This window comes from Dipodomys ordii, unplaced genomic scaffold, assembly GCF_000151885.1.
Source record: "Dipodomys ordii isolate 6190 unplaced genomic scaffold, Dord_2.0 Scaffold22, whole genome shotgun sequence".
NCBI lineage: Eukaryota > Metazoa > Chordata > Mammalia > Rodentia > Heteromyidae > Dipodomys > Dipodomys ordii.
The window spans coordinates 15,553,572-15,569,209 of NW_012267238.1; the positions used below are offsets into that span (position 1 = coordinate 15,553,572).

Below are 15,638 nucleotides of genomic sequence, written 5' to 3' on the forward strand. Positions count from 1 at the left end.
AAAGGAAGTTGCAAGCTGGAAAATAAATACAAGCCTGACCTTTGGAGCTTAGCAAGCAAGCAAGCCCAGCAGTCAGGTGTTTTCCTGTCACAGTGTCAAGAAGAGAGGAGAAGGGTGTTTTTTCAAGCTTAGTATGGTGGGCTTTGAAGTGGCACGTCTATGTGCTTTAACCTGATGCAGTTGAGTACTGGAAAAAAAGACTTAGATATATTTTTTTTCTGGGAAATTGAATCTGACTATATAAAAATTTGATACTAAAGAGCTAAACAAATTATGAAATCATTCCTTTAGCAAAACAGTTCTGACGACTTACACTAAAGATTAAGGACAGTTATATATTAACATTACCAGAAGCATTTGTTTTTGTGAACTGTTTGTTTTGAATTCTAATGATTTTGTTTCTAAAGCTCATTTGTGGTTTAGCAATTAAAAATCCTTGCCATTGTAAATAAAATATCAAGAAACAGAATTTTGGCATATAGGCCAGCTTGGGCAGTGCTTTAAGTGTTTATAAATCAAAGAAAATGTAACCACCAGTAGTTCACGCTTATTTTTAAGGTAATTGTTTAAAAATTATTGTTTGAGTTTTCAAGAATCTATTTGCAAAATTGTTGTGATATAACCTTTATTAAATATTGTAAAATTTTACTTGGATTTGGAAATGATACAGTAATTGATAAAATGATAATATTGTATGATACTTCACAATTTGGTTGTCAGAATGTTCTCATTCTCCCTAGGGTTTCATCCGAATGTTCAGTGTGGGGTACCTGATCCAGTGCTGTCTGCGAGTCCCCTCTGCCTTTAGGCATGTGTTTACACAGCCGTCCCGGCTGCTTTCCCTCTTCTATAACAAGGAAAACTTCCAGCTTGGAGCTTTTCTAGGCTGTTTCGTTAGTATATATAAGGTAAGCTTTTCTAAGAGATCAGATACGTGTATCATAAATTACATGGCTGCTGTAAGAGTGAAACATGGCCCTAACTCACCCATCATTTTATTTAATGCTTTTTTTTCATGGAAGATTCATAAATATTTTGACAGCACCAGTGTCTACAGTAGATATCAGGAATTCGGGTTAGAGGCATTTTTTTCTTTTATAATGTTATTTAATGTACCTGAGTATGCAGTTTTACTATATTACATATAATAATAAGATACCGAATACTCTTTTTTTCTGGAAAAAAATAGAAACTTCGGGGCATTTCCAGTATAAAATAATAGAGGAGACTGTCCCCAACTACAAATCTGAACCTGTTTCAGGCCTATATAGCTGATACTTGATTTAATCACTAAGTATTTCCTTTTGCAGCCTGGGTATACAATCACTTATTTTCAATTTTTTTCATTCTTCTTTCATTCACTTTTTTTTTTTTTTGGTCACTCATGGGGTTTGAACTCTGGGCCAGGGTGTTGTCCCTGAACTCTTCAGCTCACGGTGAGTGCTCTACTGTTTGAGCCATAGAGCCACTTCCAGTTTTCTAGTGGTTTCTTGGAGATAAGAGTCTCATGGACTTTCCTGCCCGGGCTGGCTTTGAGCCGCAATCCTCAGATCTCAGCCTCCTAAGTAGCTAGGATTACAGGTGTGAGCCACTGATGCCCGGCTTCACTTTTTCTACTGTCTCAGTTAACCAGAATTACCATTCTGCTACTTGTGTCCCTATAAATTTGCCAATATATGCATAAGCCACACCTGAACACATGTAGAGATTACTCTTGACTTGGTACTTTGCAGCTTTAAATTTAAGCCTTTTGTTTAATGGGACTTGCTACTATATTCATCACCTTTCTGTGTTGTTTTATTAAAGGTCTGAAACTTAGAGTCTCAATCTGAATGTGTTCACTAAAGTTGACCTATAAACATATTTGTATTAATTACTATCACTTCATTTTCAAAGTTGGTTTCTTTTAAGTATGTGTTGTTGTCTTCTTTTTCAAAAAAATTCAGTCCGTATCTTTTAAAAAAATTGGTGTGTTGACAATAGTACTAGGAGACTTTAATACTCCACTCTTACCAAAGGACAGGTCTACCAACTAGAGGATTGGAAAAGAAGCTTCTGAATTAAATGATAACATATCTCAAATGGACTTAATTGACATATACAGAGTTTTCCACCCAACAACAACCCAGTACATATTCTTTTCAACAGCCCATGAAACTTTCTTCAAAATTGATCATATCATAGTTTATACAAGGAATTTAAACAAAATACAAGAGCATTGACACAATCCTTTGTATTCTATCCAAGCATAGTGGAGTCAAGCTAGTTCTCAATAACAAAGTGTACATTAGAAATTACTCAAATACATGGAAATTGAACAGCACAGCACACTTCGGAGCAACACCTGGGTCACAGAAGAAATTAAAGAAGAAATTAAAACGTTCCTACAATTCAATGAAAGTGAATAAGCACAAAAAAACCTGTGTGACATGGCAAAAGCAGCCCTGAGGGGCAAATGTATTGCTCTCAGTGGACACATCAAGAAAATAGAGACAGACCAAGTAGATAACCTCATGATTCAACTAAAACTGCTAGAAAAGTAAGAAAAAATTGAACCTAAAGTTACTAGATGGAGTGAGATAACCAAAATAAGAGCTGAAATTAATGAGATAGAGACTAAGAAAACTAAATAAAACAAAATGCTGTCCTTTTGAAAAGATCAATAAAATTGACAGACCTCTGGCAAGATTAACTAAAAAAAAGAGAGGAGAACCAAATCAATAAGATCAGGGGTGTCACAGGAAAAATTAAAATAAACATCCAAGACAGCCAAACAATTATAAAGAACTTTTTCCAGAATCTATACTCAGGAAGGAAAACCTACCAGAAATGGATGGATGAATTTTTAGAGAAATACAAATTGCACAAACTAAACCAAGAAGAAATAATTAAATAAACCAATTACTTACAATGAGATAGAGGAAGCAATCAGGAATGTTCCAACAAGAAAAAGCCCAGGGGGGCTGGGAAGGTGGCTCAGTGGTAGAGCGCTTGCCTTGCATACCTGAGGCCCTGGGTTTGATTCCCCAGCACCATATAAACAAAAAGAAAAAAGTCGGAAGTGGCGCTGTGGCTCAAGTGGTAGAGTGCTAGCCTTGAGCTGAAGAGCTGAGGGACAGCGTTCAGGCCCCATGACCGGACCCAAAAAAAAAAAAAAAAGAAAAAGCCCAGGACCAGATGGATTCACTATAGAATTCTATGAGACCTTTAAAAAGAAACTAGTATCCATACTTTTTAAGCTCTCCCGAGAAAAAGAACCAGAAGTAGCAATCCCAAACTCATTCTATGAAGCCAGTATCACATTGATCACCAAACTAGGCAAGGATCCAATAAAAAAAGAGAACTACAGACTATTCTCCTTGATGAACACAGATGCAAGGCTCCTCAATAAAATTTTAGCCAACATAATCCAGAAGCATATTTAAAAAAACCATACATTATGATCAAGTAGGCTTCATCCCAGAGATGCAGGGCTGGTTTAACATATATAAATCGATTAATGTAATCCATCATATCAACAGATCCAAGGTCAAGAACCACAAGATTATCTCCATTGATGCAGAAAAGCCTTTTAATAAAATACAATACCCATTATATTAAAAGCTCTGGAGAAAAGAGGAATATTCCTTAAAGCAATAAAAGCCATACACAACTGACCAATAGCCAATATTATACTAAATGAGGAAAAACTACAACCAATTCTTGAAAATCAAGAACAAGGCAAGGATGCCCACTCTCTCCACTCCTCTTCAATTTAGTTCTGGAATGCTTAGCCAGAGCAATAAGGCAAGAAAAGGACATTAAAGAGATCCACATAGGGAAGGGTTCTCAGAAAGCTAAATACAGACCTCCCCTATGACTCAGCCATACCACTCTTAGGCATCTATCCTGAGCAACATGAACCAGGATAGAAGGACACATAGACCTCCATGTTCATTGTAGCACTGTTCACTATAGACAAGAAACAATCCAGATGCCCCACTACAGATGAATGGATCCAAAAATTGTGGTACCTATATGCAATGGAATATTTTGCAGCCATTAAAAAGGACAAAATAATGGCGTTTGCAGGAAAATGTATAGAACTAGAAAAAAATCATTTTTTAGCAAGGTATGTCAGGAGCAAAGAGACAAATAGCACATGGTCTCCCTAATATGTGGATGTTAAGTCCAAGATACAAGGAGATACGACAAAGTAAACAGGACTCGAGAAACAAAGGACTTCCGTTCAATTTGTCATATCATTTCTAAATAACTCCATTTTCTTGACCGTGTGTGTGTGTGCGCGCGCGCGCGCGTGTGTGTGCGCGCGCGCGTGTGTGTGCGTATGTGCACATCTGAAGGAAGCTAAGAAGAGGACACAGAATCAGAGGGAGACAGGAAAATATACAACAGAGGGGCCCCCATCAGCTGCACTGGACATTGATGAAAATGAACTAAGCAACTTGGACAGCTATGGGAGGGAGGGAATGAGAGGGAAAAAGGGAACAGCTTATACTATGCAAAAGGAAAGAAATTGTGTCTCATCTGATGTGGAAGAAATAAAATAGTTATATTGTCAAAGCTCATAGAATTCACTTAGATCAGGATAACAATTTACCTTGTGAAGGTTAAAATGTGTTTGTGACTTTAAGTATCACTATCCTACAAATACTGGGAAACTTATGAAATGTATGTTATCACTTAATTTCAATAAATTATTTTTTAAAATTGGTATGTTGAGACTATTTATACTTGGTATACTTGTGATATGGCTGAGCTTATATCTCTTTGCTTTACATCTGTAGTTGTTTTATATTTGTTCCATTTTTTCCTTATTTCCTTTTTCCATCTAACTACTTCTGGACTGATTGAATTTTTGATTAGCTTATTGTACAAGTGGTTTCATTGTGATATTTTCATATGTGAATAACATGTCCCTTGATCAAATTCATACCTTCTATTATTTCCTTTATCCCTTTTAATCCATCTTAAAATTATTTCAGCATATTTTATTGTTTTATTTTTATCATGTATCTTTCTATTTCTGTCTATCTCTCTCTGTCTCTGGTGGTATTGATTGGGGTTTGAACTCAGGGCCTCTGATTTGGTAGTCTGGTGTTATGTACTTGAGCTGGGCCTCTAGCCTGACTCAATGTATTTCACATATTCACTCTCCATTATTCTTTGTCCCTCTAATAATGATTGTGAATGTTTTATGGCTCCAATTAATACTTTTGCTATTATTAATATTTGGAATATATGTTTTAATTATCTCTAGGAAGTTGTACAATGGAACTGCCATTTAACAAAATAGTTTATAAATACTTATCTTGATCAATATCACCCCTTTAAACATTTTCACCCATCTCTCCCCTAAGCACTTTTTCCTTTATGCTTATTAATTTTGTAGGATATACATTGTATTCTTATCTGAATTTTCTCCCTCTTTTCCTCTTCATTGGTCCATCTTCCCCTTGACATCCACTTCCTGGTGTTTTATTTTGCTGAATTTTTATTTTGGCATTCTAAACAATTATACTATTTGAGGTCTCCCTTGAATCTATTGTATTTCAGATAATTTGTATACTTGCATACCACCCAAACTTAGGAGTTTTTAAGCTATATCTAACTTCCATAAATAAAGGAAAACATGGATCCTTTGTCTGTCTCAGCTTAACTTATTTTATTTAACATAAAGTGTTTCAAGTCTTTCCATTCCTTTACAAATGCCACAATACCTTTATTTCTAATGGATGAGTAAAATTCCATTGTGTAAATATAGCACATTTTCTTGATCCATTTGTCCATTGAGGGGCATCTGGACTGGTTCCATTTTTAACTTACTATTATAATTTATTATAACACAGTAGAATTAAGCAACTTCCTAACATAGTATAAGAATCTTATAATGCTATTTTTAGGTTCTCCAATCTTTTGTGCTATACCTTTATCATTTAGTCTGACTTTTGCAATTATGTATTCAGTCTGATTTTTAGAAGATCTCCAGGAGGTTTTGATCTTGTGCATTTTTTCTAGAAATAAAGTAACAAAGGTCCTTTTATTTTCTTCTTATTACAGGGTACTAGTTGCTTCTTGCGCTGGATCAGAAACCTGGATGATGAACTGCATGCTATTGTAGCAGGTAAACCTATAAAGAAGAGTGATTATTATTGTATCAGTTGGTAGTAAGCATGAATCAGAAATAGCTTCCAAACTTAGCCGATTTGCATGTCTCTAGTCTCCATAGGTTTCCCTTTCTCTCTGTACTAGAATCCCTATGGAGACACTCATGAGTTTCTTGGGGGCATCTTGATATTTGGTGTTTTCAGTTAGCAATACAATGACTTGTTTCTGCCCTGCTCTTTTAGAGAATGTGTTACAAAACAACATAAAAACTTAAAATATTTTGTAAGAACATGAAGGCTTAAAAAACTTTTTGCTTGCAGTTCTTTCAAGCTTTTTATATTTTTAATCACTAAAATGATATTTAAATAATTTTTGAAAGGAACTTAATCATTGTATAAAAAATAAAGGGCTGGGCATGGTGACTCATGCCTACAATACCAGCTACATGGGAAATAGAGAATGGGAAGATTGAAACTCAAGGCCATCCTGAGCAAAAATTTACTAAGAACAACCCCCCTTCCCTCATCTCAACAAATATACCAGAAAGCAGACGGGTGGGGGGGCAGCATCAGTGGTGAACAGTTGTAGTCCCCAGCTTTGTGTAAGGTATAGACAAGAGGAATAAGGCCTAAGACTGGTCTGAGTCAGAAGTGTGAGAGATCCTATCTGAAAAATAACTAAAAAAGGACTGGGAGTATGATTCAAGTGGTAATGCACTTGCCTAGAGAGTATGAGGTGTTGAATTCAGACCCCCATACCTACAAAAAAATGAAAATAGGCTATTTGTCAGATATTTATTAATAATAATCCTGTTAATATTCCAGCCCCTGCCCCCTAGTTTTTCTATTTGTCGGAGGAAGGCAGTACCATGGAGAAAAGTGTCTTGAAAGTACTCACAGAGACTAGATGAATGAGCATTCCCTATCGAAATTGCTACTGATATCCTTTAAAAGCATTAAAAACAATATTTTACAAGTGTTACTACTGTTTCAAAATTGAACTCTTTCTTGCTATATATACCTTATAACAGTATGTTCCTAACTATAAGGTTCAGTTTTTTTTAACTTAAAAACTTGTAATAAGACTCATTTTGTATAGTATCAGCAGGTGTGTCAGTGTCCTTGATTGTGATATAACACAAATGACACTTTCAGTGAAGTGTCATTTCTGATGACTTACTAGTAAAGAAATACTTTTCAATCTGATCAGTTTTTCTTTATTTGTTGTTTCAGGATTTTTGGCAGGTATATCAATGATGTTTTATAAAAGCACAACAATTTCCATGTATTTAGCTTCCAAATTGGTGGAGGTAAGCAGAAAATGAACATTATATATGAGCAACTGCAAAGGGCAGTTGTAGATAGCCCTATTACAAAGCAACTTCTAGTTCTTTTAAAAGTGTCTATCAAGTCGATTCCTCTATTTAGGAAGTATATATGTACAAACACATATGAGTAAAGACAGAATGGTGTAATTAACTCCCATGTACTCATTATACATTTTTTTATCAGTTATCAGCATCTGCTTGATCTCCTTTGATGTGTATGCCCCAACTTCCCAGACATTGTATTATTTCATTCATAAAAAACTCAGGGTAAAGATTTGTTAAAAACAAATCCAACAACTCCATTAAAGTATAAACACGGTATTATTATTATACATTTTTGTTGACTCAGTAATTTGAGCTGGGAACCCAGTGGCTCGCCTGTTATCATTGCAACTAGGAGACTGGAATTTAGAGGATTGGTAGATTGAATTCACCTCAGGCATTAAAGTTTATAAACTCCCATTTCCAGTTAACCAACAAAATGCCAGCTCGGAGGTGTGGATGAAATGGAGAAGGCCAGCACTTTATATTATTCTATAAGTTTTCATCTATTAGTAAAATGTGTTTGTACAACCTGTTCATCTTATAAGTGTTTGTGTAATCTTTGTATCATTCAAAGTCATAATCTATAATAATCTATAAGCTCTTTTTCCTTTCTCCATCTCCTTTCCTTTCTTTTTTTCTTTACTATTTATTTTCTAAACCCCTATACCAGTAGTCCCACAGAATTTGCTACATTTTTGATTTGCTGAATGCATCCTTACTGGTGGTATTTATGGTAGTTGTTTAGCTTCTCTTTTTCCTGCAAACAGTTATCTGGAGGCTTAAGCAAATTCAATCTTGATTTTTGAATATGGATAGGTGGTAGAACTATTTCATATTTCCTTTATGTGTGAGTATTTTTTTGAATCACATTAGGTGCCACAAAAATGTCTGGTTATGTCTCTTTTATGTGCTAAGATTGGTCAATGGGCTTAGATGTTGATAGGATGAGCCTCAGGTCCTGCAATACCTTTTCTTCATAGTTATAGGCTTTATAACCACTTCACTCAGAGTTACAGAATGGTGATAATCTACTATTGTTTCTTCTGTATTGATTAGGTGCAGTGTTTCTGAAGAAAGCTTTCCCTTTCAACAAATACACTGAGAGTAAACACTGAGGAATTTTCATAGCAATTTGACAGAGCAGTAATTTGCCTTTTGAAACTCATAATGAGAATGTGGTTCAATTCTGTATTTTTTTAAAAACCAGAATTCATTTAATTACATTAAAAATGTATTAATCTGGGCTGGGAAGGTGGCTCAGTGGTAGAGTGCTTGCCTTGCATGCATGAGACCCTCCCTGGGTTCTATTCCTCAGTACCACATAAGCATAAAAAGCTGGAAGTGGTGCTTGTGGCACTAGCCTTGAGCTGAAGAGCTGAGGGACAGCACCCAGGCCCAGAGTTCAGGCCCCACAACTGGAAAAAATAAAGTATTAATCCATGAATGTTAAGTTAAAAACAAAAAGTGGTTCTTTACCACAGATGAATTACAAAACATTACTCAAATGTAATCTTCTCTGCATTTATCCTTGGTCCTTTGTCTCCCCCAAAAGTGTACATATACATACACATGATACATATAAGATACATATGTGTATATATTTGTATATGTATATATCACATATATGTGTGTTTATATATACACTATATATATATACTTATACATGTATATACACATATATCTTATGGCCTTCATCAGTGCTATTCGTTATGCCTCATGTTTTATTTTTAAATCTTTTGCTCCTAACATCATATTCTACATATAATGACACCATTAGCATTTTCTGAATAAATGAATAGATAAGCAAGTCTAACAAGGAAGGGTGGACCTGAGCATTTATAAAAACATTAACAATAGCAGTAGAAATGAAGGGCTTGATTTCTACAGGAAATTATTGCTGAAGCTGGAGTTTTGAATGAAGGGAAAGGAAAGGTCGACACCATTTTCATGAAAAGTATGACACAGTTAAGCTTTGAAGGAAGAATTAGGATTCACAAAGGTAGACTATATACAACTTGTAGGTATAGAACATTCAACTTCTGTATATTATTCATGCATTTTAAAGTTTTTATGCAACTTTCCCATTATGCTTATTTTGCAGACAATATATTTCAAAGGCATTGAAGCAGGGAAGGTTCCCTATTTCCCTCATGCTGATACTATTATCTATGCCATCTCAACAGCAATTTGTTTCCATGCAGTAAGTATAGCTGTTGAAATGATCATTTGAATTTCTGTGTCTACTTTACATTAAGCCATTTGGGGAGAGGGAGATTTCTGAGAATATCTTTGTTTGATACATTTTATGTTTATTTGGTTTGTTGGTTTTGGTTTTTTTCCCCCGCAAAGTAGTTTACATGGTTTAAATGATTAAACAAGTTAATTTAAAGGATTAGGCCCATTTTATGAACAAACTAATTTTTAGGTTTATTACAATACAGTCTATAGGTAAATTGTCATTTCGTACTGTAGGTAGAGTGCCCAGTTTAATTATTCTTAAGGTAAAAAATACCATGGGCATGAATATTCCCTAACTGTGCTTAGGAGATGAGGATGGTGGTAATCTGGCTTTTTTTTTCTTTTGGTTGTGGCTCTTGAACTCTGGGCCTGGGCATTGTTCCTCAACAATTTAGCTCAAGGGGAGTGCTCTACCACTTGAGCCACAGTGTCACTTCTGGTTTTCTGGTGATTAATTGGAAATAAGAGTCTCAAGGACTACTTTTCTGCCCAGGCTGGCTTTGAACTGTGATCCTCTGATCTCAGCCTCCTAAGTGGCTAGGATTACAGGCGTGAGCCACCAGCGCCCAGTGGAAAACTGGCTTAACAGAAGCTTTGTTTAATCTCGTTTAACTCTGTAATCATCATTATTGATATTAATAGTTTAAAGGGCTACTAAGGTTTTCCAAAGAGCTTTTATTTCTTCTTTCTCATAGAGCTGTTGTCACCAATCAGAGAAATGACAACTATCTCTTGATAATAATGATTGATCATGCAATTATTATTTCCAAAATAGCATTTCTACTTAGAAGCATATTTACAAATATTCTCAATATTGATAAACATAAATGTGTGCTTTTGTTATTGTTATTACTAATGTTTTGAAATAGTGAGCCACAAAGATAGAGAGAAAAGTCCCTATTGCCTCAGATTGCAGATAATGTTTGTATTTACTAAAAGAAATCTCAACTTGTATAATCTTAGGCTGTCATGGAAGTTCAGAACTTGCGACCATCTTACTGGAAGTTCCTCCTTAGGCTCACCAAGGGCAGGTAGGTGACAAGAGTTTTAAGGGTTTATAACAAAAGAGCAACTTCTAGAAAATCATTGTGAGTCTCTGTCTCCTTGAGAGAACATTTTTCCAGTGGTAGAGGTATATATGTGCAATAATCAAATAAATAGCTAATTGTTTTGACTATTCTTCCTTTATAGCATTTTTGTTCTTTTAAGTATTTTATGTAAATATCATGCTAATTAGTTGCTGAATAAACATATAGGCCTATATCATTTTGAATCTTTGATTTATTTTTTATGGTTAAAAAAATTGATTTGGACTAGCAATGTAGTTTAGTGGAGAGTGATGTGTCAAATGTACAAAACCTTTGGTTAGACCCCCAGCACAAGGAGATAAATGTGTACACACACGTATTAAAGTGATTCATTGTAATGGCTAGTCTCTACATAACTACTTGATTTCAGTTTTGTAAAAATAGCTATTTTCTTCTGCCCAGTGCTTTACGTGTACTTTCCTCTGCCTTTTCTGTTATATCCTTTCCTTTTTCTTTTGTTTCTTAACTGAATTCTTTGGGAAACGGTTTGACCTATTAAGAAAAACCTGGGCTTTGGAGTTAGACAAACCTAGCTGACTTCAACTCGTAGTACCGTCAATCATTTTACTTTGGGAATCTGATTTACTCTCATGAGTATAGTTTTCCTTTTCTCTATGCAGAATGTGATTTGTGTGTGATCTAGTGTGGTTTGTGTAGCTGTAAGAGAACACCTGACAGGAATAGGCTTATAGAAGAGATTTGCTTGGCTTCCAATTCTTGTAGCTGAAAGTTCCAACAGTGTGTGGCTGGTGTATTGGCCTAATGTGGGCCCTCTAAGTCAGCAAGGGAACTGGCTATATGCAGAAGAGGCAAAACTTTCCTTATAACATTCTGTTCCAATAGGAACTAATCCACTCCTGCAGAGCCAGACCACTCTTCAAGGTTAGCATGAAAATGAAGTCCCCAAGACTTACTCTCCATTTGGCTCCACCATTCGCCACTGCTACAGTGCAACTAAGTCTAATACATGGAGCACTGAGCTACAAATCACAGACAAATGGTGGTTTGTAGTAATGCTTGGCACTTAGTAGGAACTCACTGAGTCACAGTGCTAGCACTCTTATTACTCACAGTAATAGCAAATGCTTACATAGTAACAGGTTCCAAGTATGGTTTAAGAACTATACATACAGTTTTTTTTATATTTAATTCCTAACATAGTTTCATGAGTTAGGTACTTTTTTAAACCAGTTTTCACATGTGAAGAAACATTCAAGAGAGGTTAGATAGCAAGCCAGAGTCACACAGCTAGAAAGTAAAGCAGCTTGCAGTGCTAGTCAGATAATGTAACTTCAGAACTCTTCCTCATACCATGACACTATGTGTTTTTGATGTTATTATCCTTTTTTTGTCACTTAGATATCTTTACATTAATGAATGTCTCACTTATATTGGAAGGGAGTTTTCTTTAGGAAAACAACAAAAAGTACCATTTGAGGTTCTTAGGATACTGATTCTGATCACTGATTCTAAACTTACTTTTATTACACCACCTCTGTTAGGAAGGATGTTCATGAGTAGTCAGGTCCATTCACACGAAAGGCCATCTTGTACTTCGGCTAAACATATCTTTAAATAGATATCTTTAAATAGATTAGATAATAGGAAGGTGGGTTTCAATTCTATATATATTAGAAATTTGAGAGCCAGTATATTGTTTGCTTATTAGTCATTGCATTTTTAATAAGAGTATTTTTTATTGTGAGGTATTATTATTTCAGTTATGGGAGAAATTATATTTAATGCTTCTGCTTCATTGGTAATGTCAATTCATTTATTCTTAGTTAACTCATTCAGCCTTTACTCTCCTATGCTTTCCATCAGAAAAATTTCTGTTTGAAGTGTTTGAAATGATGATTGAATTCTATGGGTCTGGAAATAATCTTTTTAAGTAAAATATTAGATGATGAATCTTAGACCATGAATATCCTTCTTCTTATGAATCTGCCCTTAAGTTTAGGCCTTACATGTCAGCCTTTTCTGTTTTCCCATTTCATGAAAACTAGGGCAAGGAAAGTGAATCATTTTATTTTGTAAACTTTGTTAAATATTTCTTCATGTGTCCTCTGTCTTACAGATTTGCTCTCATGAACCGAAAAGCCCTTGATGTCTTTGGTACTGGTGCATCTAAAGAATTTCACGATTTCATCCCCAGATTGGACCCTAGATATACAGTTGTAACACCAGAGTTGCCCATAGAGTTTTCTTGAAGATGACTGTGACTTATTATTAATGTGGCTATGTGTTTCCTCACTTATCCTGAAGAGTTAATTATGTTGAACACAGCGAAGGAGCATGAGCTCGAACTTCAGTGTTATTTCAATGCGAGATACTTTTTTCCCTTCTTATCAATCAGAAATACAGAAAGCTTTTTAGAAAGGTGTTGCTTAATAATTAAGCTTTCTTTGTAGCCAGAATCGAATTCTGGATCACTGTAGTGGTTGACGTTATGATATATTATTGATTAAATTATGTCTACAACAATATTGAATAGTCTATGTAGAAATATAATAACAAGAGTAAAATTACTTTAAAAGCTGTATTTAGTTCATTCCAATATATTCTTGGTTAAAACTAAGAATATTTCTACCTTGTAGGATTTACAAAGGATCACGGGTACATGAATTTGGTCTGTGTTTTTGTTTTAATGTTTGAATTGGTAGTAACTTTTGAATCAGTAGCAGGGAAGTGTTAAAAGATTTGAAGGAACTCTCCATATACAGTGCTGCTTGAGTAGAGAGGATGTGGACAAAGTGGCCATTCTTTATTTCAGGGATACTAAAATGGGTCTTGTGCCATTTGGTTCAATGTTGGAGTGATGTCTGCACTAGGTTTTCAATGGACAACACCGTTTCTCTCCATGACTAGTAGGGCTGTTTGGCAGCTCAAGGAATGGACGTATTAGTGGCAGGTTAGAAGCAAACAGAAATTGACACATATGATATAGTTGAAATCTTTTTTACAGTAGTATTAAACTTGAGTATTTAAAAACAAATATTTAAACACAAATCTTTTAAACCTCCTATAGGTATAGTGTATTTGTTTTCACTTACAAGGACTAAATTCTCCATAGTATAGTTTTTGTGTCATGGTTGGCTTCAAAGGGATCAAAATGGAAGGAAGGTTTTTGCAAGTTTGCCAGCTTGTATCATCTCAACTGTTTCTCTTTCTCTTCAGTGATGAATGTTTTACAGCTGAGCATAAGAATCCAGTGGTTATTTGCCGTTGGTCTCATCACATATTGGCCTTATGCTCTCACAGGGTGACATCTTTGTCATCCCTCCACTCTGGAATATATCCTCTGCTGATTAGGAAACTAGTTCAGGACAGCTGGTTGAAATATGATCACAAATTCTTCCGGGAAAAGTTGCACATTTCTAAGTTAATAAAAGGCTTAAGTGATATGATGTCTACAGTTAATGAAACATATAGGAACGATGATACTTTAAATATTGTTTTGTTGCTAAAAGGTTTGTAGGCCATTGCCAATCGTGTAGTAGAACTTCATTGAACCCCTTATTCACTTTGAGCCTGCTTTGTATACTTCTGTTTGTAGGCAATCCTATTCTTGCTTGTTACCACAAATTGGAATCCAACAAAAAGACAAATTTCATCCAGTGCCATGGTAACAGAGCCACTTTTGTTTGTTCAAAATGTTGCATTGTGATTAATTTAACTTTTTAGACTGGACTTGTCTCCTTGGCAATACTCTTAAAAGGATCATTTTGGTTTCAGTCTTGGATGCTGATTAATAAATGTAATTTAAAGTTTTATTCACTGGGATCAAAATGATGATTAGTACTGTGTTTACTTTTAAAAATGAAGTATTAAAGCACCGAGAAAGCAAGGCTACCTACACCTCATTTTCTCTACTTAGAATTTGTGTTTTTAACAGTCTTCTTGTCTAATGATACACTTGAATCCATAGTTATATTTTCATTGACATTGGACAAACTGTGATATTGAAAGAAATTCTTTTGAAATATGCTGAAATTCTTTGGTAAACTTTTGCTGGTCAAAAAGGTGCAATTTTATGAGATATATTTTTCAACAAATTGAAGTCATGTTTTTATTTTACATAAAATATAAAACAAAATGACCATTACAAAGCAAAAAAAAGCCAGATGTATAGTATAAGTGGGCAAATTTTCAATGGTCAGTCAAGAATTATATTTTCACTGGCATTGGACAACTGATATTGAAAGATATATTCATAGGCCCTCATAGGAATGACTATAAACTGTACTTACTCAATCAGATAGAAAGAGACTGCTTATTCCTGAAGACAATCAAAATGAATGGTTTTCTACCTCTAATTAATCAAGTATTGACTGACCTCTTCTTGGCATGTTAACTACAGTTAAATCCCACCAGACTTCCCCTTTCCAAAACATGTTTTTTGTTAGTTCATTTAAATTCTGAAGCAATCATGTCTGTGGTGTTTCCATCAGAACTAATTATAATATGCCCCCTTAGCTTTCAAACAGGTTTATTAGAATGAAAAAGAGTAGATTTGGAGAAACGGTATTAGGCTCATCTCATCTCTATTTTCTGTGTTAATAAAGGTTGATGATGCAAGATAATAAACTATCCTTTTAAATCTTCCCATTTTTTAAATCAGAGTTTCGATGTCCATTGTGTTGCTTATCTTTGGTTCTGTTGTCTTTTTTTTTTTTTGGTTCTTGAGCTATAAATGTAATTATCACTCATTGGATACTTAAGTCTTATCTTCATTTGTTGTTTAGTCCCGTTGTTACTTAATTTCCATTTATCTTTGTATTCCTTTCATTCTGAATTTATAATTGCTTTCTATCTAGAAAGAAAATGCCTTT

General features: G+C 34.8%; 1 protein-coding gene across 1 annotated transcript in view; it reads left to right on the top strand.

The window, feature by feature from the left end:
- Tmem135 (transmembrane protein 135) overlaps positions 1–15,410 on the top strand; it is a 229,500-nt gene extending 214,090 nt beyond the window's left edge. The window contains exons 10-15 of the mRNA XM_013014094.1: positions 741–908; positions 6,061–6,124; positions 7,341–7,417; positions 9,582–9,680; positions 10,682–10,749; positions 12,884–15,410. Coding sequence (XP_012869548.1) covers positions 741–908; positions 6,061–6,124; positions 7,341–7,417; positions 9,582–9,680; positions 10,682–10,749; positions 12,884–13,016 — 609 coding nt within the window. The 3' untranslated portion in view covers positions 13,017–15,410. The remainder of the gene's footprint in view (positions 1–740; positions 909–6,060; positions 6,125–7,340; positions 7,418–9,581; positions 9,681–10,681; positions 10,750–12,883) is intronic.
- Positions 15,411–15,638: the final 228 nt, after the last annotated feature.